Source organism: Muntiacus reevesi, chromosome 12, assembly GCF_963930625.1.
Source record: "Muntiacus reevesi chromosome 12, mMunRee1.1, whole genome shotgun sequence".
NCBI lineage: Eukaryota > Metazoa > Chordata > Mammalia > Artiodactyla > Cervidae > Muntiacus > Muntiacus reevesi.
Genome location: NC_089260.1, coordinates 61,921,772 through 61,947,272, shown reverse-complemented (window position 1 = coordinate 61,947,272; position 25,501 = coordinate 61,921,772). Strand labels below are relative to the sequence as shown.

The window sequence follows — 25,501 nt, the reverse complement described above, 5'->3', positions numbered from 1 at the left end:
TAGCTCCCCAACTGAGCTCCTGGCATTTCCATGTGACCTCTGGCTCTTGGTTTATGCAGGCCCCAAGGCCTCAGAGTAGCCACATATATTTGTGCAAGCTGTCCACTGCACAACTCCAGTGTTTACAATTACAAAGATGATAACATGCATGGCCCCTCCTGAGTCGTGCAGTGCATAGTCCATACAACCTTAGATGGCGGCCCTGCCTGACGCCCTGAGCCGTTACTCACAGTCCTGTAAACATTTGCAGTGAAGTGCTATGCAGAATACAGCATAGCTGGACCTGAGAGGCAGCCACCTAATGTATCACAGCATGGGCTCTGAAATCCAACAGCCTTCTTTATACACTGAGTGGCCTCAGACAAATTTATAAACTTCTCTGGCAGATCAGCTTCAGTTCCTTTACCTGTAAAGTGAGCACCAGTATCTATCCCCCAGTGTTGTTCTGAGGATTCAATGCGGTTAAAATATACAGCATGTAATCAATTTTCTGTCCCATGGTAAGTGCTCAATAAATGTTAATTGCTGTAAGTATGATTTACTCTGAAGTCACACACAGACACCTAGAGACAGGCTCTTCAACGCTAATTAAAACTTGCATTCTTATTACCTCCATCTGGGTAGGATGGGGTGGCGGTGGGGGCGGGGGGGTGGTGGCAGGGAAGTGAGCCAGGGTAAAGATGAGTTCCTCGGGGCCAGAACTGGATCATGGGTGCTCACTAAGGTGTTGATGGCAGGGGAGGTGCCCACTGTGGAGGAGGTAAGACTCCTTGTCTGCCCAGCATCTCTGAAGGATACCCCTCCCCTACCTGCAACCAGCTGGTTCACGTGGGCTGGCTCCCAGCCTCTGAGCTTCAGACAGCGCTGATCAGAATGCTCCTAGGTGGAGCTTTGCTTCAGGAAAAGGGCAGGTGACCCAAGCCAGGTCAACCGTGTCATTCCTGGTACTTAGACTGGAATTTGAGGAATGATGCTCTTTTTTTTTTCTCAGATAATCTACTCGGAGGACAATGGAAGCTGGGAGGGGCTACCTTCGTCACTGATGAGAAAAGCCTGCCTGGTGTTGAAGCCAGCGCAGAGATGAGCAAGAAGGTATAATGGGGCGAGGTGGGTGGGGTGGGGATGAACAGAGAGGCACGGGGACCTCAAGTCATGCCCACAGCCCAAGAGCCACCCATGGACTTTCAGTGCTCCTGAACCAAAACATTCCCTCTACGCTTTTCTTTTTCCTTAAACTGATCTGAGTTTGCAGCCAAGTGCCTTGGCTAATATGCTCAAGAAATGTACCTGTTGGGGCAAGTCACAACTTCCCAGAGCCCTGGAGCGTCTCCTGCATCCCAGCTCTTCAACACTCTGATGCTAAGCCAATGAGCAGGACCCAGGAGGCCCTCCGGTTTCTCTGTGCCCTAACAGACCCTCAAACACCTGGCCTCTCTCGGCCTAGCTCAGCCCAAAGGCATGTAGACTTTGCCAAGTCATTTACTCTGCCTGGGAAACCCCCATGCAACCAGGGGCCCTTCCTGGTCCCTTGACTTCTCTTTTCTTTCTGCATCTGCTGGGAATGCTAATAAACAGTCTGGCAGAAAGCAGAAACAGGCATAGCTCCTGCAGGGCATCCATATGGAAATCCAGGGCTGCAGAAGAAAGAGGGAAAGGACCACTTTCTTTCTCTGAGTGACAGCTGTGAGAACCTATAGTTCATTCCTTCCTCCACAGTCCCATCCCATGCACAGCTTTCCTGGCCTGAGTCCCTCCACGTGGTCCAGCTCTTGACTCAGCTCCAAGCAAAAGACACTCCTGTAAATGTAACCTGGGGACTTCCCTGGTGGTCCAGAGATTGAGAATCTGCCTTACAATGCAGGGGACGTGGATTCTATCCCTGGTCCGGCAACTAACATTCTACATGCATACACACTGCAACGACTGAGTCCGCGTGCCTCAGAGAGAAGCCCATGTGCCGCAGCTAACACCTCATGCAGTCAGATAAATAATGCATACAATAAACACTCAAATGTTACCAGAAGCAGCGATTCCAGCCGTGGAGGAGTTTGGAAGAAACAGCCATCCCCAGCCAGCTGAGGCCAGAATTAGAGCCCTTCTGAGTAGCCACAAGGAGCAAGGCAGCTGAAGAGGTTTACAAAGCACCTGTGGAATTGCTTTGCTATTATAAGTGTCTCGTTTCAAAATTCCCTGCCGGTAGTGTACCTGGCTGGCCCATAGGAGCAGCCGTGAGCATCCCCTCCCAGGCTTAAACATCTATTAATACCAGCCCCCCTCCCCCTTCCCCAGGCAGAAGGGCCAGGACAGCTATCAGACCCACCTGGGTTCTGGTGTCGTTAAAGAAATCGGCACCCTCCTAGGCCATCCATTAAATGAGAAATTAATCCTCATAATCTTGTACTTTGACTAAAATTCCGTGTGAAGTCATCATAATCACTGCCACAATCATTGCTTCCCCTGTACCAGACACTTCACTAAACCTAACAACAACCTACCAGGAGGTTTATTATCACCGGTTTACAAGTTAGTTGCCCAGGAACTCACTTAAAAGAAGGTATGTGCCCCAGAAGAGTTCAATCCCAATGAATTAATTAATAAATAAAACTTACTGAGCTATTAACGCAAACAGCTGTCAACCTCCGACAGTCGTGTTCATCCCTGCTCTCCATGGAGCACCATCACCTTTATTTATATCCTTCCATGTGACTTGGTTCCAAGAAAAGTCACATGGTGTCACATCAGTTGAAGACCACTGGAGTTTTAGAGAGACCTAGTTCTTCAAGAGAAAGAAGGTCAGGGATCAAATTCTGGTTCAGCCACTTAACTAGCTGTGTACCTTTGAATAAGTTAACTCGCCAAGCTGAGCTTCAGTTTGCCCATATGAAAAATGGAGCTCAGAATACCTATCTCTCTGGGGTTGTGTAGGGTTTTGAGACATTTGTAAAATGCCTCACAGTGAGTACAAAGAAAGCGCCTGGTTTTATTAGTAGTTAGGTACTATAATGGTTTGATATGGAGCAGAGTGATGGGCTTGATGAATGGGAGGATGGTGAGAGCAGAGAACCCACTGGAAGAAGGCGCAGGAGAGGGGGGCTGATAGTGGGACGGAAGTCACCAGACAGCAAGGTGCAAGGGACAGAGAGGTTGCAGAGTGGACCAGAAACTGTGCAAAAGTGAGTGCCATGGAAGACGAACAGCTTCCACTGCCACCGTGCCAAGGGCGCCATGGCCTGGAGCCCAAGAGCTGGCTGGAGGCAGAACCCCCACAGGACCTCCCTTCCAGAAGGACCACTTGTCTAGATGCTGAGTAAAAGCAAGACCCTTGAATCGACTTCCTGTGCAAAGGGGTGGGGCTTGAGAAATTTCACTTGCTCACTTGCTCTTCCATCAACAGACAAACAGCCCCTCTGTCTCCCCCTACCTCTTCCCCTCATTGCTCTCCCGGAGGCCAAGTGGAAACGCTCCCCAGAGCCTCCTCTCTCTGCAAAGCCACAGGAAGGAGACTTTTAAAAAGCAAATATTCAGCTTCATAAACATGTCATAAATTCATAACCAGTTCTCCACATTCTTTGTGTTTTTATGCGGTGCTTCTACTATCTATTTACCCCTTGACTTTGAGCCCACATTTTTGGGTCCAGGTTTCTAGGAAGTGGTTGTTCACAGGAGATTTTATTGCCATTTATTACTTTTGTGTGGACAGGGCAGTTGCTTCTTTTTTATTTATCTCCAAGAAAAATGCATTCCTGTGGCACTCAGACAAAACATGATATTAGATATATTTTTTTTCCTTTTCAGAAGAAGTTGCTTCTACTTCTGGTAAGAGATTGTCTAACCTGGATCTCCCGGAGGCCGCTTGCCTTCTAGGTTTCAGGGTGGTCCTCCCTGCATGGGAACCTACACCTATTTCCTTCTCTCAGAACAAACGTGCTTGAGGCAAGCACCTCCTGATGCCCAATAAGCTCCTTACAAATTCTATCCATAAATAGGCATAAACCACCAAACGAGAGGGGAGCCAACTCAATTAACCAGTATTCAACTGAAACTCTTGGTTAACGAAAACTTTGAACTTGACTTCAAAGGAAAAGACTAAGAACATGGAGGAAAGAAGCTAACACTAGAGAGTTAGCTTTAGAAACAACCCCCTTCCATGGAACTTCCCTGTTGGTCCAGTGGTTAAGACTTCACCTTGCAATGCAGGTGGTGAAGGTTTGATCCCAGGTTGGGGATCCCTGCTTCGTGGCCAAAAAAAAACCAAACATAAAACAAATAATATTGTATCAAATTCAATAAAGACTTTTTAAATGCTCCACATCAGAAAAGAAACCCCATTCCAGTAACTGTGATGATTAATATTATATTATTACTATTTATACTATCTGGAGAAGGAAATGGCAACCCACTGCAGTATTCTTGCCTGGGAAATCCCATGGACAGAGGAGCCCGGCGGGCCCCAGTCCACAAGTTTGCAAAGAGTCAGACACGACTGAGCGACTAACATTAATATTATAGCCAGTACTTACCAGGAGCTCACGGGGTGCCAGATATCAGGCTAAGTAGTGCACATGCACTGCCTAATTCCATCCTCACAACAACCCTTGAAGAAGTATCCTCTTCATCCCCATTTTACAGAAAGAAAGCTGAGGCTCAGCGTGGTTAAATTACTTGCTCAGTCATGCAAGACTGTCCTCAAACCCTGGACTCTGATTCTAGAATCCACAAGTTTAACTACTCTAGAAAATGAGTAAATTCAGTTCCAATATCTACACCTCCTACTCAAACTAAAAAGAGCCCATTGCCCCCCTCTTTTTACAATCAAGGAAATGGATGTCCCCCAAAAAAGGAAGCCTATAGTCTCCCAGCCAGCCTGTAGGTACCGACAGAGCCAGGTTGTGGAACAAGCTCAGCCCTCAGGACAGTACCCCGAGGCTGCGTGTTCACAAAGATGGCACAGGGGCTTCCCTGGTGGTCCAGTGGTTAGCACTTGGTATCCCACTGCAGGGGGTAACTCAGGACTGAAGATGTTACTCCCATTTCACAAGAGATGAGGCTGAGGTACAGAGGGATTAAGCACTTGTTCAGGGTGTGCTAAATTTATGTACTATTTGTATAAAGCTGCTTCCACAAATATTTTCTTATTTGATGCCATAGCAAACTTCTGATTCACAAATATTTCATTTATTTTAATTTTTAATTAATTTATTTTTTGCCACACCAACATGGCTTATGGGATTTTAGTTCCTCACCTAGGGATCAGACCTGGGCCCCCTGCCATGGAAACATAGAGTCCTAACCACTGGATGGCCAGGGGAGTCCCAAATATTTTCTTATTTTTATCACTTCCATTTTAGAGATGCAGAACTGAAGTTTGTGTTGGCCCTACCACTTCTGAGCTATGTAAGCTCAAGCAAGCACTGTATGTCTTCCAGCCTAATTTCTGTAAAATGGTCAGGGTGAACCAGACTCTCTCTGAATTCTCTCTGCTCCAACCCCCAGCTGGAATATCCAAGGTGATAAAGAGAAATGGCCTTGTTCTCTGGAATGTCCTTCCCCTACATCTGGCAAAGCTGAAGTCTCTTGGCTTTAACACAGGGAGGTTGGCACCACCACAGTGGTTGTGAGCAACTATGCGGCTTAATTATCCGTGTGCCCAAGGGCAGAGGAGAGGGGGTGCATTTTTACACTGATTTAATCAAAGCCCAACAAGGCTGAGCACCGAAGAATTGATGCTTTTGAGCTGTGGTATTGGAGAAGACTCTCGACAGTCCCTTAGACAGCAAGCTGATCAAACCAGTCAATCCTAAAGGAAATCAGTCCTGAATATTCATTGGAAGGACTGATGCTGAAACTGAAGCTCCAGTACTTTGGCCAACTCATCAGAAAAGACCTTGATGCTGGGAAAGATTGAGGGCAGGAGGAGAAGGGGGTGACAGAGAAAGAGATGGTTGGATGGCATCACTGACTAAATGGACATGACTTTGAACAAACTCCACGAGATAGTGAAGGACAGGGAAGCCTGGCATACTGCAGTCCATGGGGTCGCAAAGAGTTGGACATGACTGAGCAACTGAACAACAACTAATCAAATCCTGCTTCACTCAGCCTGAAGCCTCTAGGACCTTGTCAAAATTCTGCTTAATGAACACCTGATGGATGGTCTGGGGCTGGCTTCCCCTGATGTGATGTTGAGGAAATGACATGGGGAGTTCATCCATGAAAAGTCCTGGGGACATCACCCCAGGGAAGAGCCATATGGGAGACAGACACGGCCACCAGGCCATGCCTCTCAAGGTCAAAGCAGCAGGGGAACTCCCCAATCACATGGCAAGATCAGAAGCTGAAGCCCTAGTGTTTTTCTGGGTATTTTTGTTTTTTTTTTTTTTCTTTTCTTAAGGCACTCAGTTCAGCTTACATTTAAAAGGGCACTGTGTTCTGGCAGGATTTGCTTTTAAAATAAAAGGTACAGAATAGATAAGAAATTAACAGACCTCTTGAGTACATGATGACCTGTCAAAGTTTTGACACCTGACATTTGGAGAGTAGGGAGTAGATGAGAAATAACACAGTAAGCTTTTCACTGACTCAAAAGGTTCAGAGAACTGGGCATTTTGTCAGAAGCTATCAAACAACTACAATGCATTCAATGTGGAGAGACCTAGCTTTCCACTTACTATAAGAATTTTTTTTTAATATGTTTTTTCTACCCAATTCTAAACCTTCCTATCCTAGAGAATTCCACATTGAGAGTTCCAGGGTAAGACAGAGCCCATCTTCACTATAGAAGCTGAAAAGATACTTTCCCAGCTTCCCTTGCAGCTAAGTCACATTCAATCAGCTGAATCCATGAGCTTTCAATGAGAAACTGGTGGTGCAAAGAAGTAAGGTTAAGAGAAAGGCATTCTGGTGAGGCCATCAGCAGAGCAGCAGTGTCTGATATCCAGGAACAGAGATGGTGACTGCAGTGCATGGGGAATGTGCTCTGCTCAGGGGAGATCTCAGCAGTGTTCTTACTAGGCTGCTTCTCAGGCATGATTTTGGCCTTAGTCCTGACTGCCTCCCTTTGTTCCACCTCATTTTCTAAGCCTGAGTCTTCCTATAATTCTATGACCTCCCCAACAGTCTATCAATAAAATAGTTTTCTTCTTAAATCGGCCAGAGTTGATTTCTGTTGTTTATAATTAGGGACTCTGATGGATGTACTAGTTATGGGACTTGGACAAGTTATTTAATCTCTCAGACCCTCAGCTTTCCTATCTGTAAAATAGGGATCATACTCCTATGTCTTTCATTTATTCACTCAGCAAATATGTAATTACTAAAAACCTATAGGATCTCCTACACTCATAGACTTAGAGTCTGATGGGGAAGACAGAGATTAACAAGTTTTCTTGTTAATCTAATAAATTAACAGAAATAATTTATTACTGTTGTGGAATATTTTATGAAAAATTCATAGAAGCATAATTTATAAAAGCCCCCAAACAAGCCAAATGTCTGTCAACTCGTGAGTGGAGAAACAAAATGTTGTATATCTGCACAATGGAATATTATTCAGCCATGAAAGAACTGAAGTATTGATATATACCAAAACATAGGTAAACCTTGAAAACATTATTCTAAATTAAATAAGGCAAGCTACAAAAGACTACATATTGTATGATTTCATTTATATGAAATATCCAGAATAGGCAGAAAGTAGATTGTTGGTCTCCAGGGGCTGGGGATCCAGGAGGGGAGATGGAGGGTGGTTGTGAAAGGTGACAGTTTTCATTTGGGGTGATAAAAATGTTCCAGAATTATATAGTTTATCAGTGGCGATGGTTGACAAACCTGTGACTCTACCAAGAACTACTGAATTGTATAGTTCAAAAGGGTGAATTTTAGAGTAGGTGAACTAATTTCTAAAGAGGGCTCTCACTCTTATTCCACTCCTCACCTCTGTCTTCCCTTTGTGCCCTATCCTCTTTCTCTCCAAATGCAGATAGCTTTTCTCAACACTGCTGAGAAAGATAAGCCTTTGATATTCCTAGATGCACAGGCTTCTAGCTTAGCAGCCCCATAAGAAACAAATGCCCTCACTCTCTCCAGGTCTCTTGAAATCAGTCTTGAAAGACCCTGATGGGCTCTGCCTAGATCACATGACCATGGGAAGGCTAATCACTGGGGGCGGGGGGAGGTATCAGTAAGGACTATGACTGGCTCAGCCTGGTTACTGGCAACTCCTGTGGTGGGAGGTGGGCTCTGTGATTATCAGCCCCAGCAGAACCCGAATAAAGGGGGAAGTCTTCCCCCAAAGGAAAGGAGTAGTTGTTACCAAAAGAGGTGAGGATGGGATGGTGTACTTGACCTTCTGTCCCACTTCACCATGATCACTACAGAAACCAAGTCTGTTCTTTGGGTGCCAGAAAAACCTCCCTAGACACAGTTAAGACCTAAAGAATGAGCTGCAACTAGTGAGATAAAATCCATACCTGAGGAAGAATGTTACAGGCGGAGGTAACAAATCATGGGTCATAATACAGTTGAGTCTTGAACAACACAGGTTTGAACTGGGAGGGTAGAACTGCAGGTTAAAAGGTCAACTATGAAATCTTGCATCATCCTGCCCCATTCCGCCCGGGATGTGAATCATTCCTTCATCCAGCGTATCCCATCTCTTAGTTCCCGAGTACCTGTCTGGGTATCATCAGATTGACTGTCATGGTATTGCATGCTTGTGTTCAACTGACACTTGTTTTACTTAATAATGGCCCCACACCCTGGCACATTACTGATGGGGTGCACATTGATTAAGCCTCTCTGGATGGCAGTTGGACAATCCCTGTCAAATTCAAAATTCCTACACTCTTTGACTTGGAAATGATCATCCCAGGAACCTAACCAACAAATATTTTGGTAAGTGGGGAAAAGGTGTGTATTCAGGTTAATTACCATGACGTGGTCAGAGCAAAGGGTTGGAAACCAGCTGCCAAGGGGGCATCAGTGAACTAGATTATAATGTTTCCACAATAGAATAAGGCTTGCTCAAGGAATAAAGGGCTTCACCTCCCTTGTGGCTCAGTGGTAAAGAAACTGCCTGCCACGTAGGAGCCTCAAATTTGATCCCTGAGTTGGGAAGATCCCTTGGAAGAGGAAATGGCAACCCACTCCAGTATTCTTGCCTGGAGAATTCCATGGACAGAGGAGCCTGGTGGACCACGGTACATGGGGTTGCAAAGAATCAGGACACAACTGAAGGACTTTCACTTTACTTTGTCCAGTGAAATGAGGTTTGTCCTTCGAAAGTTGCCTCTTTTATGGAACCATCTACGATTTCCCCATAAAAGAATATGTTCCTCTCTCCAACTGTGCCCCTTGACTATTTTGCACACATGTACCATACATGACATTTTATTACAATGGGTCAGTCTCCCCAAATGATGATCATAATCTCAAACATTTATTAAGTATCGACTATATGCTTGGTGCACCACAAACGTCTCATTTAACTCTCACAAGAACTCCACAAGGGTCCCTAGGCTACAAGTGTTATTACTTCAGAGATCATCTGAGTATATACTTGGGGGTTTTTTGTTTGGCTTCGGGGTTTTTAAATTTCATCTTGCTTTTGTTTTTGTATGCTTTGGAGCATTTGTTTCTTTTCTGTGCATTTTTTCAGTCCTATTCTTCCAGTGCCTAGCATTGGCACATAACAACAAATAATTTTTAAATGAATAAATGTTAGTATCACTTTCACTAATAAGGACACTCAAAAGTAAAGACTTGATTGAACTTGCCCATGGCTCTCTCACTGTGCCCAACTATGCTGGTGATTGAGGACAATCCCTCATTCATCTTTGTTTCACCAGTGGCAGGACTTTAAGCGGTGTTCAGTAAGTATCACATAAAATCTCGGAGAAGGAATAAATGAATGTTTGGTTACTGCATATCCCATAGGATTATAACTTGATGACAATGAATCAAAAAAAGTAGAGTAACAGCTAAATTCTACCACAAGTCTACAGAAATCAACTTTCTCATTTATAACATAGAAATGCTGTAACTCACCGTAAGAAATACTAGGAAGAAAATACGTCCATCTATGTAGTGAACAGACTCGTGGTTGCCAAGGAGAAGGGAGGTGGGGAGGGAAGGATGGCCATTTGGGATTAGTCGATGTAAACTATTGTATTTATAATAGAATGAATAAACAACAAGGAACTACTGCCTAGCACAAGGAACTATATTCAGTATCCTCCAATAAACCATAACAGAAAAGAATATTTTAAAAATGAATGTCTATGTGTGTATAACTGAGTCACTGCTGAATAGCGGAGATTGACACAACATTGTAAATCAACTATACTTCAAATTAAAAAATAAAATTTAAAAGAAAGAAAATATGTCTGCCTAACTTTCTTAGGTAAAAGAGACTTTTAAAATAGCCCTCCTCCTCCTCTTATTTTGTATGATTCCTGGCATGGTGGCATGTAAATCAAACATTTGTAGATCAAATTGATTTAAATATTGCAGAAACTCTTTTTCAAGAAACACTACTGGGAAAATGAAGACTGCTTCAATAAAATGAAAACATTCTGCTTCAATGAAATGAAATCAGCTCCCAATTTGTATCATACATGGGCCCAGCAGGTTACAAAACTGCTCCAATGGTTTAATGTAAGAGGTTTTAATGAAGGCATAAGTTATGGAGGTGTGGATAGAGTCAAGGGAGCTTTCAAGAGACAGCTTTCAAGAGGGCAGCAGGAAGCTGTTGTTACCTCTGGGTCTTCAAGGGCAAGGGGAGAAAAACAATTCTGCAGAATCCAATGAGAACTGAAATCAGGGCAGAGGAGCTGCCTGGCAGGAACCAAAGTCATGGAAGACTCGAGCCAAAGGTGCTGAAGCAAAGAGGAAGAAATATTCTGACTTCTCTCCTCCCACCCTCTGATTTTTTTGCCTGTAACTCCCATTTACCAAACCCAAATGGAAACCAGAGGGCAAGGGAGCCCAGATGAAGTGGTCTATAGGGCTCAGCCCTAGGTCTAGAATGTGTGTGTGTGTGTGCTAAGTCACCCAAGTCGTGTCCAACTCTTTACAACCCTATGGACTGTAGTCCACCAGCCTCCTCTGTCCACGGGATTCTCCAGGCAAAAACACTGGAGTGTGTTTCCATGTCCTCCTCCAGGGGATTTTCCCGACCCAGGGATTGAACCCGGGTCTCTTATGTCTCCTGTATTTGCATGCGGGTTCTTTACCACTAGTGCCAGCTGGGAAGCCCCTAGGTCTAGAGAAGGACAGAAAATGATTGTGGGGAAGGGAAAATGAGAGATGCTGAGAGTCACCTGCCTGGTCCACCCTGTTGCATTCACTCAGCATCCATTCTGTCCTTCACTCAGATGAAGAAACTCTCATCCCCAACATTATTGAGACGCCAAGTCTCACAAACTGCCTTGCCATGGAAAGGAGATCTCAGAAGAGTCACATTCTCACCTGGAACCTAACCTGTAACACACCCTTTACTAGAGGTAGCAGAAAGACAAGCAGAAAAAGGAAACTGTACTTGATCAGATAAGACCTACAGCAACTACCATCCATTCCTCAGCTGCTGATCAAGGAACCAAAATCAACAACCAAACTTCCTTTTTCCATCACCCAATCCACCTTCTCCCCACTCTCAGCACTGCAGAGGACTGGAGTTTTGTTTGATAGATGAGTCAACCTTTTATTTCCATAGGATTGGAGCCCTTAGTGACCCAATATTTACTGGGTTGTCATGGTTTTTCACTAACCATCATTACTGTACGTGAGAGCACTAAGAGACCCAGTGAGTCTGCTGGGCTCTGGATGTGGTTTTTTTCTTGGCTTTGTTGGATGGCAGTAACCTAATTTTCCTTGATAATGAGGATCAATCAATCTCTCCAGCCAACACAGTAACCTTCTGACTGCTTGTTGGTCCAGTGGCATGGTGGTGATGGTTTAGTCGTTAAGTCATGTCTGACTCTTGCAACCATGGTTTAGTCGTTAAGTCATGTCTAACTCTTGCGACCGCATGTGCTATAGCCCACCGGGCTCCTCTGTCCATGGAACTGTCTAGGCAAGAATCCTGGAGGGGGTTGGAATGCCCTCCTCCAGGGGATCTTCCCGACCCAGGAATCAAACCCACCTCTCCTGCTTTGGCAGGCAAATTCTTTACCACTAGTACCACCTAGGAAGCCAGTGAGGAGCCTCAAATGGCCAGGGACACTTTCAGCTTCAGCCCTAATGAAACTATGTCTGTGGTCCCCGGTAGAAACCAGGACCTCCAAATCCACCAACCCAAGATCTCAGGGATAGAAAGCCCCAAAACATTCTAAATGCATTGTTAGGTGTAATAATCAAAAAACAAGATGGAGGTACTCCCACCTCCCCCTGGGTTCCAAGATCTTGTATTCTGAATCTGGCGGAACACTATATTTACTCTATTTCTTAGGACAGGAGCCTCAAACCTTTAGGACATTATTTTCCAGCGGTCTTTAGGTCATTCTATGATTCTATCAAGCTTATGAGTGATGGGTTAATTCAGTCAGAGCAGCTAATTTTGTCAACAAGAGGCCAGTGATATATTTCTTCTGCTGTAAAGTGAGTTTCTTGGTTATTTAGACACCAAGACAATGGAGGTCCCCTCCCCGAGTCCACGTGGCAGCCGTGTAACAAACCAGTCATCTATGGTCACAACTCTCCTTTACATGGAAGAGGAATTTTCTTCCTAAGGTCTAGTATCCTACTCTCTCTTTTATTCTTCCTGTTGGTTTCATGTAAACTTCAGAAGGCAGAATGGTGTCATAGGAAGAGCATAAGTTTTGGGGTCAAAAGACCCAGATTCAGATCTCAACTCGGCTTCTTATAAGCTGTGCAAGTCTAACTATGTACAGTTTCTTTGTGAATAAAATCAGGATATTACACTTACTTTGAAATTTTCAGGGTGAATTAAATAAACTAATGTAGATTAAAAGTCAGGCACACAATACACATTCAATAAATGTTCCTCCGTCCCTCCTGTCTTCAAGCTAAATCCCACACCTGAAACATCAATTTTAGAAGTTGTTTAAAATAAAATGTATACCTTAAGGAAACTTCACCGCCTCGGTCTTGCTGCCCTGATGATGCACATAGCATGGATTTACAAGAAAAACCTACAGCTTTTGGCTTTTCAATTCTTCATCTTTTTCTTTCACACATGGCCAGCTCAGCATTCTTCTCTGTCTCAATGTTTCTAAATCTGCCAGTTTTGTGCAAACCAAAATCCCCTGTCTGGGCTTGAGTCCAGTTTTCTCAGCAGATGATTTCTTCTGGTAAGCCCTAATACCTACAAATCATCCTCTGGTCTAACTCAACCCTTGGCCCCAGTTTACACGTGAGCACATGAGACTACAGGGCTTAAAGGAGGACAGGGTGGAGGGGAGGGTGTGTGTGTGTGTGTGTGTGTGTGTGTGAGACCCAGTGTCTGAATACCTTTCCTACATGGAAGTTCCATACTGTCAAGATTGCTGTTTGCAAGCAACAGAAATCAACCCTGTTGATTTCTCTTGAGCACAAAGATTTTATTGGAAGACTATCAGGGTCCATAGCATCAGCAAGAGACTGAAGAAACAGGTGTGGAATATAGGTGGGAACCAAGACAGCCCAAGGACTATGGCAAAGCTGCAGCAGCACCCCCTCCAGTGATGCTGGCCAGGAATGTCTTCCAACAAGGAACCACCAACTTCCTTCCACCGTTCTCCTGGGAGTGTTTGTAATTGGTCAGGTCTAAGTCACATGTCTGTCCCTGGCCCGACCACAGCAGGGAGTGAGAAAATCTGGTCCCCTCAGGTCCTATATTTGGAAATAAGCACTACCTCCCACCAAGACACAGTGGGGTATCCCCCCTAAATCAGGAAGCTAGCAGGAGGGTGCTACTAACCATATGGTAAACACATACACAACAAATTTTCAACACACATGCATTTACTTGGTTTTAGGCATTTTATAATTTTTGGCTTCCCTTTGTTTAAAAGAAAGTTTGTTAGAACTTATTTGTAGTAAGAAATAGCGCTATATATATTTGTAACATTTTTCACAGCCTATGAAAAGGGAGTTTTTCATTTCATGGTTCAAGGCTGTGTGCTGCAACAACTGGCAGAGAAGAGCAATCTGAGATGGACCAGATTGGGGAGGGCAAAGGAGAAGAGCCCCCCTGGAAGTTGTTCCAAAGAGAGTTCCTGCCTCCTTCTGGGCAGGTCTGGGCAAGTAGGAAAAGGTCCTTCCAGCAACACAGGCAACCTCCCCTATCCACCCCCAGACAGAAAAAACACAGTTTGTTCTGTTCCCGATCTTAAACCAGTGAAAGTGAGGCCACATTCAAACAATGAGACTCTAGTCTTCAGCCTCCCATCCAAGCATTCACTTTTCCTTTCACCTAAGCTAGAATCTTGAAAGCCCTCCTCAGCACTTCGGTCTTCATCCTTTGCATCTAATCGATTGCCAAATCCTGCAGTGTTTACCTCCTACAAGCATCTCAAGCCCATCCCCTCCTCCTCACCCCAGCTGCCTCTCTGCTGGCTCTGATGCTCATCAGCTGCTGCCTGGAGGCATCCTCCTAACTTGTCCCCTATCTCCTGTCCATGTGCTTCTCCATTAATCCCTCTGACATCCAAGAGATACGTACCTACAGCACCATCGACCATGAGATTCCCCTGCTGACAGCTCTTCCCTGGCTCCCACCGCTCAGAGCAAGCCCATGCTTTCCAGCAATCCTCACTGAGCTCTCTGCCATGTCCCCCAAGCTCTCCATCCCCAGCTCTCCTCACTCCCTGCTTCACAGTCTGAACTTCGCTGCATCCAGTGCCATTCCCCTCCTCTTGTCTTTGGTCTGTCTCCGCCACCTGCGTAGCCACCCCATTCCCATCTTTATCTGCTTGTGCTTCATCAGTTCTTTGTTGTTGCTGTTTAGTTGCTAAGTCATGTCCAACTCTTTGGAGATCCCATGAACTGTAGCCCAACAGGCTCCTGTCCATGGCCATTCCCAGGTAAGAATACTGGAGTGGGTTGCCATTTCCTTCTCCAGGGGATCTTCCCAACCCAGGGATCAAACTTGCATCTCCAGCACTGGCAGGTGGATTCTTTACCACTGAGCCGCTAGGGAATTCCATCAGTTCTTACTCATCTTTTAAGACCCAGCCCAAGAGCAACTCCAGGAAGCCTCGCCTGACTGGCCTAGGCTGACTTCGGTGCTTTATCCCTCCCTGTGGATGTCCCAACGACTTCATGCAAACCTCAATCACTGCACATACCACACAGTTTTAGGAGTGTATTTTCATGTGTCTCTCTTTCTCTATGGCCTATATACCCTCTGAGAGTAAATGGTCATCTCTGTGTTCTCTAAGCTGCTTTAGATAGAAAAGGACCTGGAACATAGCAAAGGCGTGATGCATCCTTGCTGAGTCAATGAATGAATGACATGCTGTAATAAATTCTACAGCCTGTAAGATGATCAAAAAACAGAAGAAACATAACTACTCCTTTTGTTTAGTTGACAGAAGAAACAATCTAATTTACATACCATCTCTTTAATAAACACACCATTTGAAGACGTTTAGCAAAAGCTTTTATGGAATACCATTTTTAGCAAAGCAGATGTTTAAAAGACTAAATTATTTCTTAAATTACTATCAACAGTAAATCCTGGTTGAAAATATTATGTCTCTTAAGGGACTGAATTTCGCAGGCAGTAGTCAAAATGGGAAAGATGAACATTCTGTACTTCTTTTAAAATTACCTTCTTCTTCCTGAAATGAATGTACTGTTGTTTAAAAGAAATCATGGGTTCATTTTATTTTTATCAAATCACCTGAGGCAAACGGTAAAATGGTTTTCAGTTCAGAGACCACAGTTCTAGGCCACGACTTAGAAATTCAATTGTACATACACACAGATCTCCTATGCGCCAGGCATCGGGCACACATCAGAGAAGAAAATTCATTTACAGACTTTGGTTTCCTGGGGAAAACCATGGCTAAGACAGGCAGAGATAGACAACTGACCCAAGAAAAAGCCAGCAGAGAATTGTTTTCCTATCTCCCAATGAAAATTTGTAATGATTGTTACTGATCACCCTTTAACCAATGATGTCATAGAATTGTATAACCATGTCTCTTCCACGTATGTGTACATAAATGTGAAAACTGAACACCAAACAGGTTAAGTGACTTCTCCAGGACTTGACAAATCAGTAGCTGACTCATACGAGGAAACACACTCACTGTAACCCACAAACCCCTTCTCCAATCACTAGGGTTGACAAGTCCAAACATGCAGCGATTACAGTTTGTCAAAATATAACAAGCGGTACATCTGCATTCAATCTGATGGTCAAGTAAGGACCTACAAGGCACTTGATTTTTCAAATCTGCTGTTTCTCCAGGAGCCTAACTTTGAAGAGGAGTTTCTTTAAGGGTTCAAACACCTGTGACCATTTTTCTTCTATTCTTTGGATCAAACTCACTGATGAAACTCTTGATAAAATCCAATCATTTGAATGTGCAAAGCAAAGGTTTGAATTTTACTTCAAATTTTACTTTTCTCAGGGACCGTGGTCAGTTCAGAAAGGTTAATGGAATATTCTAACCCTATTGGCTTAGTAGCATGTGTCTCAGTTCCCAGGACTGCTACTAACTAGTTCTGTGTTCCTGAGTGAGTTTCTTTTCTTTGGAAGTGGACTAGGTAACCTCTAAGGTTGGTTCTGATTTTTATAAGCAGACTTTCAAGTAAGTGGTTAACATACCCGAGCATTAGTCTCTTCATCTGGGTCATTAGTTTCATCATCTTCATCTGGATTCACAGAATAAATCACATACCTCACAAAGTTATGTGAACATCAGTGCTGATAAGTAACTAAACCACAAGACACAAAGCCTGGGCAAACTTCAGTTTGAGCTACTTTTGCATAGGAGAAATCTCAGAACTCAGATTTGCTACTCAACCATTCAAGATAGTATGTGAAGAATTATAGAGAGTTTTAACCAATTTCAAGCACTTATACTGTATTTAAAGCTTTATATCCATTACAAAGGTAGCATAAAACTTTAATATAACAAGATTTAACATTCACATATTTTAAATCTGGATTTTTTAAAAAGACACTAGAAGTCTGGGCTATTGGTGTAAATGTTGCAGTTTTATTTTATTTCCCTATATTATACAAAAGTTAGTAGTTTTGTCTCCAAATCCTTTCTGCTACTTATCAAAAGGAAAAAAAAAGAATTTTCATTAAAGTTGACCTATAAAAGAAGGATTATAGCAAAATATCCTTGACCCTCTCTCAGAAATAGAACCAAGCCCCCATCTGAGGAATAGCAAATGATTCTCATTAAAGTAATGAGAATATTTGCAGTGACATGTGTCTGACCAACTTTAATTTTGTTGGCAGGACTCCTGGCAGCCAGAGACCCAGAAATAACACACAGCTGGCAGTTCCTGCTCAAACACACCTAACAGACATATTTCACACTGTTTCAAGGATGCCCTACCCTAGACAGCCAAGGCACAAGGTCATATGCAAATTTCTGTGGCATTAAACATACATTCCTCGTGACAACACTAGCAGGTTGAAAATACACTAACTCCTCCTTTATAAAATTTACTCTAACTTCAACAGGCTGAGCCAACAGACTTGTTGATTCCAGCCCCCGCCCAACCCAACAAGCTATTTTTAACTCACAATTACTGCTGATAAGTACTTTTCACACACAAAAAAACACCCTTTTAGAAAGAGAAACTATGAAAAAACAAAATATCATTACATTTCAGTGAGAAGAAGTCAGTCCCTCAGCCAAAGCTATAAAAAGATGTCATTTTGAATTAGAAACATATTTATCATATTTATTATACTTATCAAGTTTTTCACAGTTCTTTCTACAAACAATTTCTCTAAACAGCCTTACATGGTAGTAATCAGGCTACAACTGTGCCAGGTTTAACTTTGAAAATGCAGTCTTTGGAACAGAATAAGGCCCGCTTCCAGAGTTCAAGTGCAATAAATAATAACTAACAATATGTAAACTATCATTTCATTGTACAGTTTGCTCCAATAGACACATTGTCTCATATCTGGAAATTAGCTAAGTGAGTTGTGCTCCATGTCCTCAACACTTAAAATTTGGTGGGGAAAACATAAATGGACTTAAGCAAATTTTGCATGAAGATAATAATAACTACTATTGACGTTAGCACTATTATATGTACTTTATACATATTACTTCAATAAATCCTCACAATACCCTCTGAGGTGGGTACTGTCATCATGCCCATTTCAAAAATGAGGAAAGAGTAGCACAGAGAGGTTAAGTAACTGGCCCAAGGTCACACAGCTATTTCAGTAGGGAACTATGATTTCCAGTCAATCTGGCTCCAGTTGGGATTGAAGTTAGATCTTGGTACCAGCCTGGGTTCCACCACATACTAGCTGGGTTATCCTAGGCAGGCTATTTAACTCTTCTGAGCTTCAGTTTCCTAATCTATAAAATGGGAATATGGTACCTAGCTCACAGGGTTTTGTGAGGATTGTTAAACAGGATTACATTTGCGAAGCTCTGGGCACACTATCTTCAGTATGGCTAGTATCTGCCATCAAGGTAACAAGCACATGAAAACATCATTTTGAGGGAAGCTGTCACCTTCTCTATTTGTCTTACCAACTGATAAGGCATCACTGTTGGAGAATTCAGATATGCAGGGCAGGACTAGGGAATGGTACTCTCCCACCTCCCTATTCTGTCATGTCCTTAGAAATAATAAGGTATCAGTAGGTAAAGACATGGCACTACCCGTACCCCACGGTTAGCTCAACATTCACTGTGTTATTTATGGTTTATCTGTCATGTACCAAACACTATGCTAGACACTGTGATGACACAGCCCTGCCAACAAGGAGCTCCCAGCCCCATAGCAGAGAAGCACAGATAAATAACCGAATAGCCAGCATGTGATCTGGTCAGTCTGTTACCCAAAGCGGTTCAGCAGAGGCAGAGGCTCAATATCTGTGCAGTGGAACTCAGCCACCGACCTGCATTGTATGAACCGCTCAAGCCCCTAGGCTATGCTGGTCCTACCCAGACTGGGCCTTGGGAAATTCTCAGAGTATCCTTCTGCTTCTATATCTTGAGTCCACAGGCATCACACTAATATTTTGTCTTTGTGGTTCTCAACTGCTCAGTCATAAGGATTCCAACTCCACAGCCTTTGCAGAGTCAAGGTAATTGGTCTAGACATGGCCGAGTACATTCTTTATCTTAAAGGGCTCACTCAGCATTACAAGGCTTCCTGGTTAGAAACCATGTGTTGGAAAAAGTGTCAAGTTGGATTTTTAATGGTGTGGGAAATCTAAAGCAGTCACTCACACATTAGTAATGGCAGAGCTAAGATATGATAGTCACAGGAGGAGAAAGCCAAAGGACTCCAGACAAACACTGAAGCTTCCTGAGATTAGTTCTTAGCGAAAAAGTCAAGGACCCCAAAATTGTGATTTCCTACTTGTGCTTAAATTTTTGAAATTAAAATTTCCACAGAGTTTTATCTACTCAACCCTAGTCAGCAACTGACACAGGAATTCTGTGTAATAAAAGACCACAATTATCACAGTGGCATTCAAACATAAATATTTATTTCTTGCTACCACACCTGTGGGACAAGTGGGGTGTCTGCTCCATGAGTCGCATCCTAGGACCAAGGCTTGAGGAGCAGAGGCTACCCTGAGTACTCTCTTGCCACGGTTTTGGCAGAAGTACAACAAGGCAAGCCCAATCAGACGAGCACACACTTGATATCCTCTGCTCACATCACATCCACTAGCATCCCACTGGCCAAAGCAAGCTACATGGCCAAGGTCAGTGTGAAGAATAAGGGAAGTACTGAGTTTATATTACAAAGCTACAATAATCAAAATGGCATGATACTAGCGCAGTAACAAACACATAGATCAATGGGACAGTATAGAGAGCCCAGAAATAAACCTATGCACCTATGGTCAATTAATCTACAAGCGAAGGCAGCAATAATATACCCTGGGGAAAGAGAGTCTCTTCAATAATAAGTGGTGCTGGAAAAACTAGATAGCCACATGTAAAAGGAAGAGATTAGAACATTTTCTCACACCATATACAAAAACGAGTTCAAAATTAGAGACATGAATGTAAACTCTGAAACCATAAAACTCCTAGAAGGGAGCATGGACAGAACACTCTTTGACATAAATGGTAGCAAGATTGTTTGTATCTATCTCCTAAGGCAAAAGAAATAAAAGCAAAAATAAACAAATGAGACCTAATTAAACTTAAAAACTTTTTCCCAGCAAAGAAAATCATCAACAAAATGAAAAGACAACCTACTGAACGAGAGAAAATATTTGCAAATGATACTATTGACAAGGAGTTAATACCCAAATTATGTAAACAGTTTATACAACTCAAATATCAGAAAAACAAACAATGTGATTTAAAAAAAAAACAGAAGATCTGAGTAGACATTTTTCCAAAGAAGACATACAGATAGCTAGCAGGCACATGAAAAGATACTCAACATCACTAACTATTAGAGAAATGCAAATAAAAACAAAAATAAGATATCACTCACACCTATCAGAACAACTATTATCAAAAAGTCTACAAATAACAAATGTTGATGATGATATGGATGTACACTGTTAGTGGGGATGTAAACTAGTACAGTCACTGTGGAAAACAGTATGGAAGTTTCTCAAAAAACTAAAAATAGAGTTACCATATGATCCAGCAATCCCACTCCTGGCAATACATCCAAAATAAATGAAAATGCTAATTCAAAAACATACATGCACCCCAATGTTCATAGCAGCCCTATTTACAATAGTCAAGATATGGAAGCAACAGAAGTGTCCATCAGCAGACAAATGGATAAAGAAGGTGTGGTAATATATACACAAGAGAATACTACTCAGTCATAAAAAAGGAACAAAAATCTGCCATTTGCAGCCATGTGGATGGACCTAGAAAATAGTATGCTTAGTGAAATTAGTCAGACAGAAAAGACAAATATTTTATGTTATCATTTATATGTGGAATCTAAAAAATAAAAAATATTTATAGCAAAACAGAAACAGACAAAACGAGGGAACAAAGTAATGGATAATAGTGAGGGGAGGGGCAAGATGGGAGTAGAGGGTTAAGAGATAGAAACTACTATGTACAAAGTACCCACCAAGGATATATTGTACAACAGGGAACTAGAGCCATTATTTTGTAATATCTTTAAATGGAGTATAATCTATAAAAACACTGAATCATTAGGCTCTATACCTGAAACTAATATAATATTGTAAGTCAACTATATTTCAACTGTTAAAAAAGAATCAGGGAATTACATATTACTAACAGGCCGTGTGCCACGTGAGTGCATTACACAACCAAGGAGAAAAGAACCGGTAACAATAATCCCATTTAAAATACTTTCTAAACAATCCTGAAAGGTAGACATTTATAGGCTCTATTCATTCCTGACAGTTGAGAAAACTGAGCCTCCAGAATGTGTCACTCATCCAGGTCAGACAGACAGTATGTTGCTCTAGCAGAATTAGAATTGAAGTCTTCTGCCTTCCATAGTTTCTACAGAGCTATAGCTCGCTGACATGTAACTAGCACACATCTTTAATAATCACATCCCTTAATTATGCTCCCTTGCAGGTATCAGTTCTCTTCAACAAATGCCAGACCCAACACTATCTCATCTATGAGCTGGATCATAGTGATTATCATTTGTCTAGGACCTTCTGCAATGTTTTTACAAGCTATTTTTACTATTACTACACTAATAAATTATTTATGGTGGAAAACCTGAATCAGAAAACTCTGGCTACTTGAAAACAGACTTTATTAAAAACATCTCCTTTCCCCTCCAACATGTACCCCTCCCAAGACACACACAATTTGTCTACTCTGAGCCTTAAAGATGGCAGAGTTGGTGGCTGCAGAGGAGGGATTGTGGAGATATCAAGGAAGCAAGTGTAAGCTAACTTTTGAGCATGGAGATTTTACTCTGCTGTGACCACTCTTTGCAATCCAGTCACCAAACGGAACAGATCATAAAGCACCATAAGTAGAAGTCAGGAAGAGCACGACCATAGCCTGAGGTCAGCAGCCTCCCATAAGCATTCACCTACTCATAGGACAAATAGTTTTGGAAGGCCTTCTCCAGGCCTGGCAAAGTGCTGGAGCTGGGATGCTCCCCAAACAAGACGCTGGAGCTCCCCCGGAGTTTACACTCTCTGCAGAGTGGTAGCTTATTACCAAAAAGCAAACGGGGTGATTTCAGATTGTACAGTGGGTTGTGAAGAAACAAGCCTTGTGACCCTGGCTCAGTCACAGGCTTAACCTTTCTCAGGGGCTGGATCGCTGCCAGACTGGTCCCCCTGCTCGCGGTTAGGATTAGGTGAATAAACTGAGGTCTGTCAGGGACTAGGACTCCGGGGGCATTGCCTCCTCACTGTGGGCTTTGATCGAACTTCCTTCAGTCCCATCAGTCGGGCGGGGGGAGGAGGGGTGGCTTTCTGGAAACTCTTACCAAAACTAAAACAAAACTCCTGGCCTGATTCTTCCTGGAGGAGGGCCTAATAGCCCAGAGGATACCAAACAGCAAGGAAGGGGAAGGGGCTTAGCGGTTCTTCAGAACAAAAGCCCAGGCCCCGGCGTCCTAGAGTGAGGCTGGACAGTGAGCGGAGCTGGGACACATCTAACCTGCTCCCCGGCTGCGCTGCGCTGGGCCGGCGCCGCAGCCGCCAGCGCCGCTCGCTTAGGCGCGCAGAGGGGTGGGGGACGGTCCCTGCTCTCCACTTCCACCGCGCGGGGACCAGCCGCCGCCCGGCCTCCTTCTCCTTCCTTTGCCACCCGGGGTCAGGTCTGACAACAGACTCTTCAACAGTTCGAGGGCAGAGGGAGGTGGAAGACAGTCCCTCCTCCCATCCCCTCCTCCGCCGAGGAGATCGGGGTCTAGGCAGTGAGACAGGCCAAGAGGCTGCGTCCCGCCACCCGGCTCCGGGCCGCGCAGTGCCGGGTCGGCTCCCGCAAGGCCGCTCGGAACCGCGGGGCTCGACTGTGACAGCTCGGGGCTGGGAGGCGGGGAGCCTTTCTCCCCACCCCCGCTCCGCAGCGATCCAGACGCCGCCCGGGCCTAGTCCTCCCCGCACCTCGCCAGGCCGGGAGCTGCAGGAAGACGGGGCGCAGTTTCCCCGAGCGCCCGGTTTCGCGCTCAGGCCGCAGCAGCTGCGCCCTTTGCGAGCAGGAAGGGAGCGCAGAGGGGCCCGGGGCGGAGGGGCCAGTGGGAGCTCCGGCCCCGCAGCGCGGCTTCAAGTTTCCATCGGCGAGCAGTTGTGCAACAGCCAGAGGAGCAGGAGCCGCGGGCGCCTCGGAAAACAAGTCGAGCCTATAAACAAAGCCACGTGGCCTCCGGGCTGGGGGGGCCGGGCTAAGAGCAGGCGGCTCTTCCGGCAACAAAGAGCCGCGGCCGGCGGCCCAGGATAAATACGGCGGCCCGGACCGCAGCGCTGCACTGCAGCGAGCCTCGCGCGCCCCGAGACCCTCCATAGCGCGTTCCGCGAGCGCGGGTACCTCGCTCGGCACCCCCGATCCCACAGCCGCTCCCTCACCGGCCCCCAAGCACCCCAAGCAGCCGCCCAGGGCGGGCGCGCCCCCCGAGGCCGCCGGGCAGGTCCCCGTCCCTCAGTCCGTCGCCTGCATCCGTCGCATCCCTAGGCAGTGCCATGCCATTCCTCGGGCAGGACTGGCGGTCCCCCGGGCAGAGCTGGGTGAAGACGGCGGATGGCTGGAAACGCTTCCTGGACGAGAAGAGCGGCAGCTTCGTGAGCGACCTCGGCAGGTGAGGGGGTCGCCACCAACTTCAGCGGCGGTGGACAGACTCGGGCTGGCCTCTCGGAGTGGGGGTCGGGTGAATGGGACGCAGGCAGGCCGGAACAGGGTGAGGAGGGAGCCCCGGACCAGAAGGATGGAAGTGAATTATCCCGGGTTTCTGCAGAGATGTCGGCAGAGGACGGGTGTTTGGTTTCTCTTATTGTTCAAGGTCAGCGTCTCCAAGTGGGCACTTATTACAGAATGCTGGTCCCTCTGAGAAACTGATCTTATCCCCAAACGCTAAAACTTAGACCCAACTTCAGGGGTCCACTGCCTTAAAGGACACCAGCGTCGTGCGATTTGCGTGGGGGATAGGGGTGGGGGGTGAGCGCCGGCGAGTGGGCCGCATGACCTTCATCCTGGGGTGGACCCTGGGGTGGCGGGGCTCTGAGCACATCTGAGACGGGATTGGACACGGGTCCCGGCCGCCGCGCCTCCAGGCTCTTCCCACGCACAGGCGACCACAGAGTGGGCAGGGAAGATGAGTAACCGGGAGGGGGCGACCAGATGGTCCCTGGGGCATCTGTGCTGGCGGAGCGACGGTAAAGACCCGAAGAGGCAGAGCTGCGGAGGCGGGGAGGGAGGTGGGCTGAGACTCCCACAAGCCCTCGGCCTCTGGGAGGACCGCGTCTTTGCACCTGTTTCCTCAGTAGCCCTTTCGGGCGTTTTCTTTGTATGGTGAGTGCGCCCCCATTTCAAGTGATGCCAATCCCCTGCAGAAAGTCCCCCCCCCCCCCAGGTGAGCCTCTGGAGTCAAGTTCCACCTGAACTGTCAGTGTGGTGGAAAATCTGAGTTTCCAAGGAGCCCCACCCCCACCCCGGTTAATAACAGAAGCAGCGACTAAGGAGTTGGATGGCCTGGAGTCTGTCAGTCCTCATCTCCACAGTTGGCATCCACAGCGCTGCCATCTGGCCCAGAGGGGATCAGTGCAGCCTGCTTACCCTTGGGTGACTTTACCCGTGGCCTTTGGTGAAAACCACTGCTCCCCGCCCCCAGCCCTTAGACTGACTTCGGTGGAGAGTCCTGTACCTGGGCCAGCTTCCCACTCAGATTTACCAATGGTTGTTTGGCTGAGCCCCTGGCACTCAATTTTACAAAAACTATCAAGGAAATATGGTTATTTCAGCGTCTTGCCTTCCAGGGCCCCGCACCTGTTTGTGATTTGTGAAGCATCACTTTTGGTTTTCCAGTGGAAAAAAAATAAAAGTAATTGATCTTGGGGGTCTGCCAGGGAAGACAAGAGCACATTGACCTTTTTACTTTAAAGACACTTTGAGGTCGTCCCTGGGGAGTTTAGGTAGCACTCTAAAGAAATCTTACTTATGGAAACTCAGAAAATTTACAGAAAAATAAAAAAAACTATCTGCTGTCTCTAGACAGGGACTCTAGTTGCCCATTTGGTCTAAATTTTTCTCCCTGGACTAAAAGCTTTTTTTTTTAGCATAGTAGAATGCAAGCTTCTTTCCTTCCTTCCTTCCTTCCTCCTCATTCCTAAGAAGTGAGGATCTAATATTTTGGACTTTATTTTGAGGTGACAGTTTGGATTCTTCCTAGGGAGTTGCAGCCACGGTCTGCT

At 45.0% G+C, this 25,501-nt stretch overlaps 1 protein-coding gene across 2 annotated transcripts in view; it reads left to right on the top strand.

Moving 5' to 3' along the window:
• Nucleotides 1-23,030: 23,030 nt before the first annotated feature.
• Nucleotides 23,031-25,501, top strand: part of FBXO32 (F-box protein 32) — a 37,574-nt gene continuing 35,103 nt past the window's right edge. The window contains exon 1 of one of the 2 annotated variants that reach the window (XM_065903447.1): nt 23,031-23,892. In XM_065903447.1, coding sequence (XP_065759519.1) covers nt 23,777-23,892 — 116 coding nt within the window. In that variant the 5' untranslated portion in view covers nt 23,031-23,776. Of the gene's footprint in view, nt 23,893-24,475; nt 24,603-25,501 lie in introns of those variants that run through there. The other variant, XM_065903448.1, reaches the window with a different exon arrangement.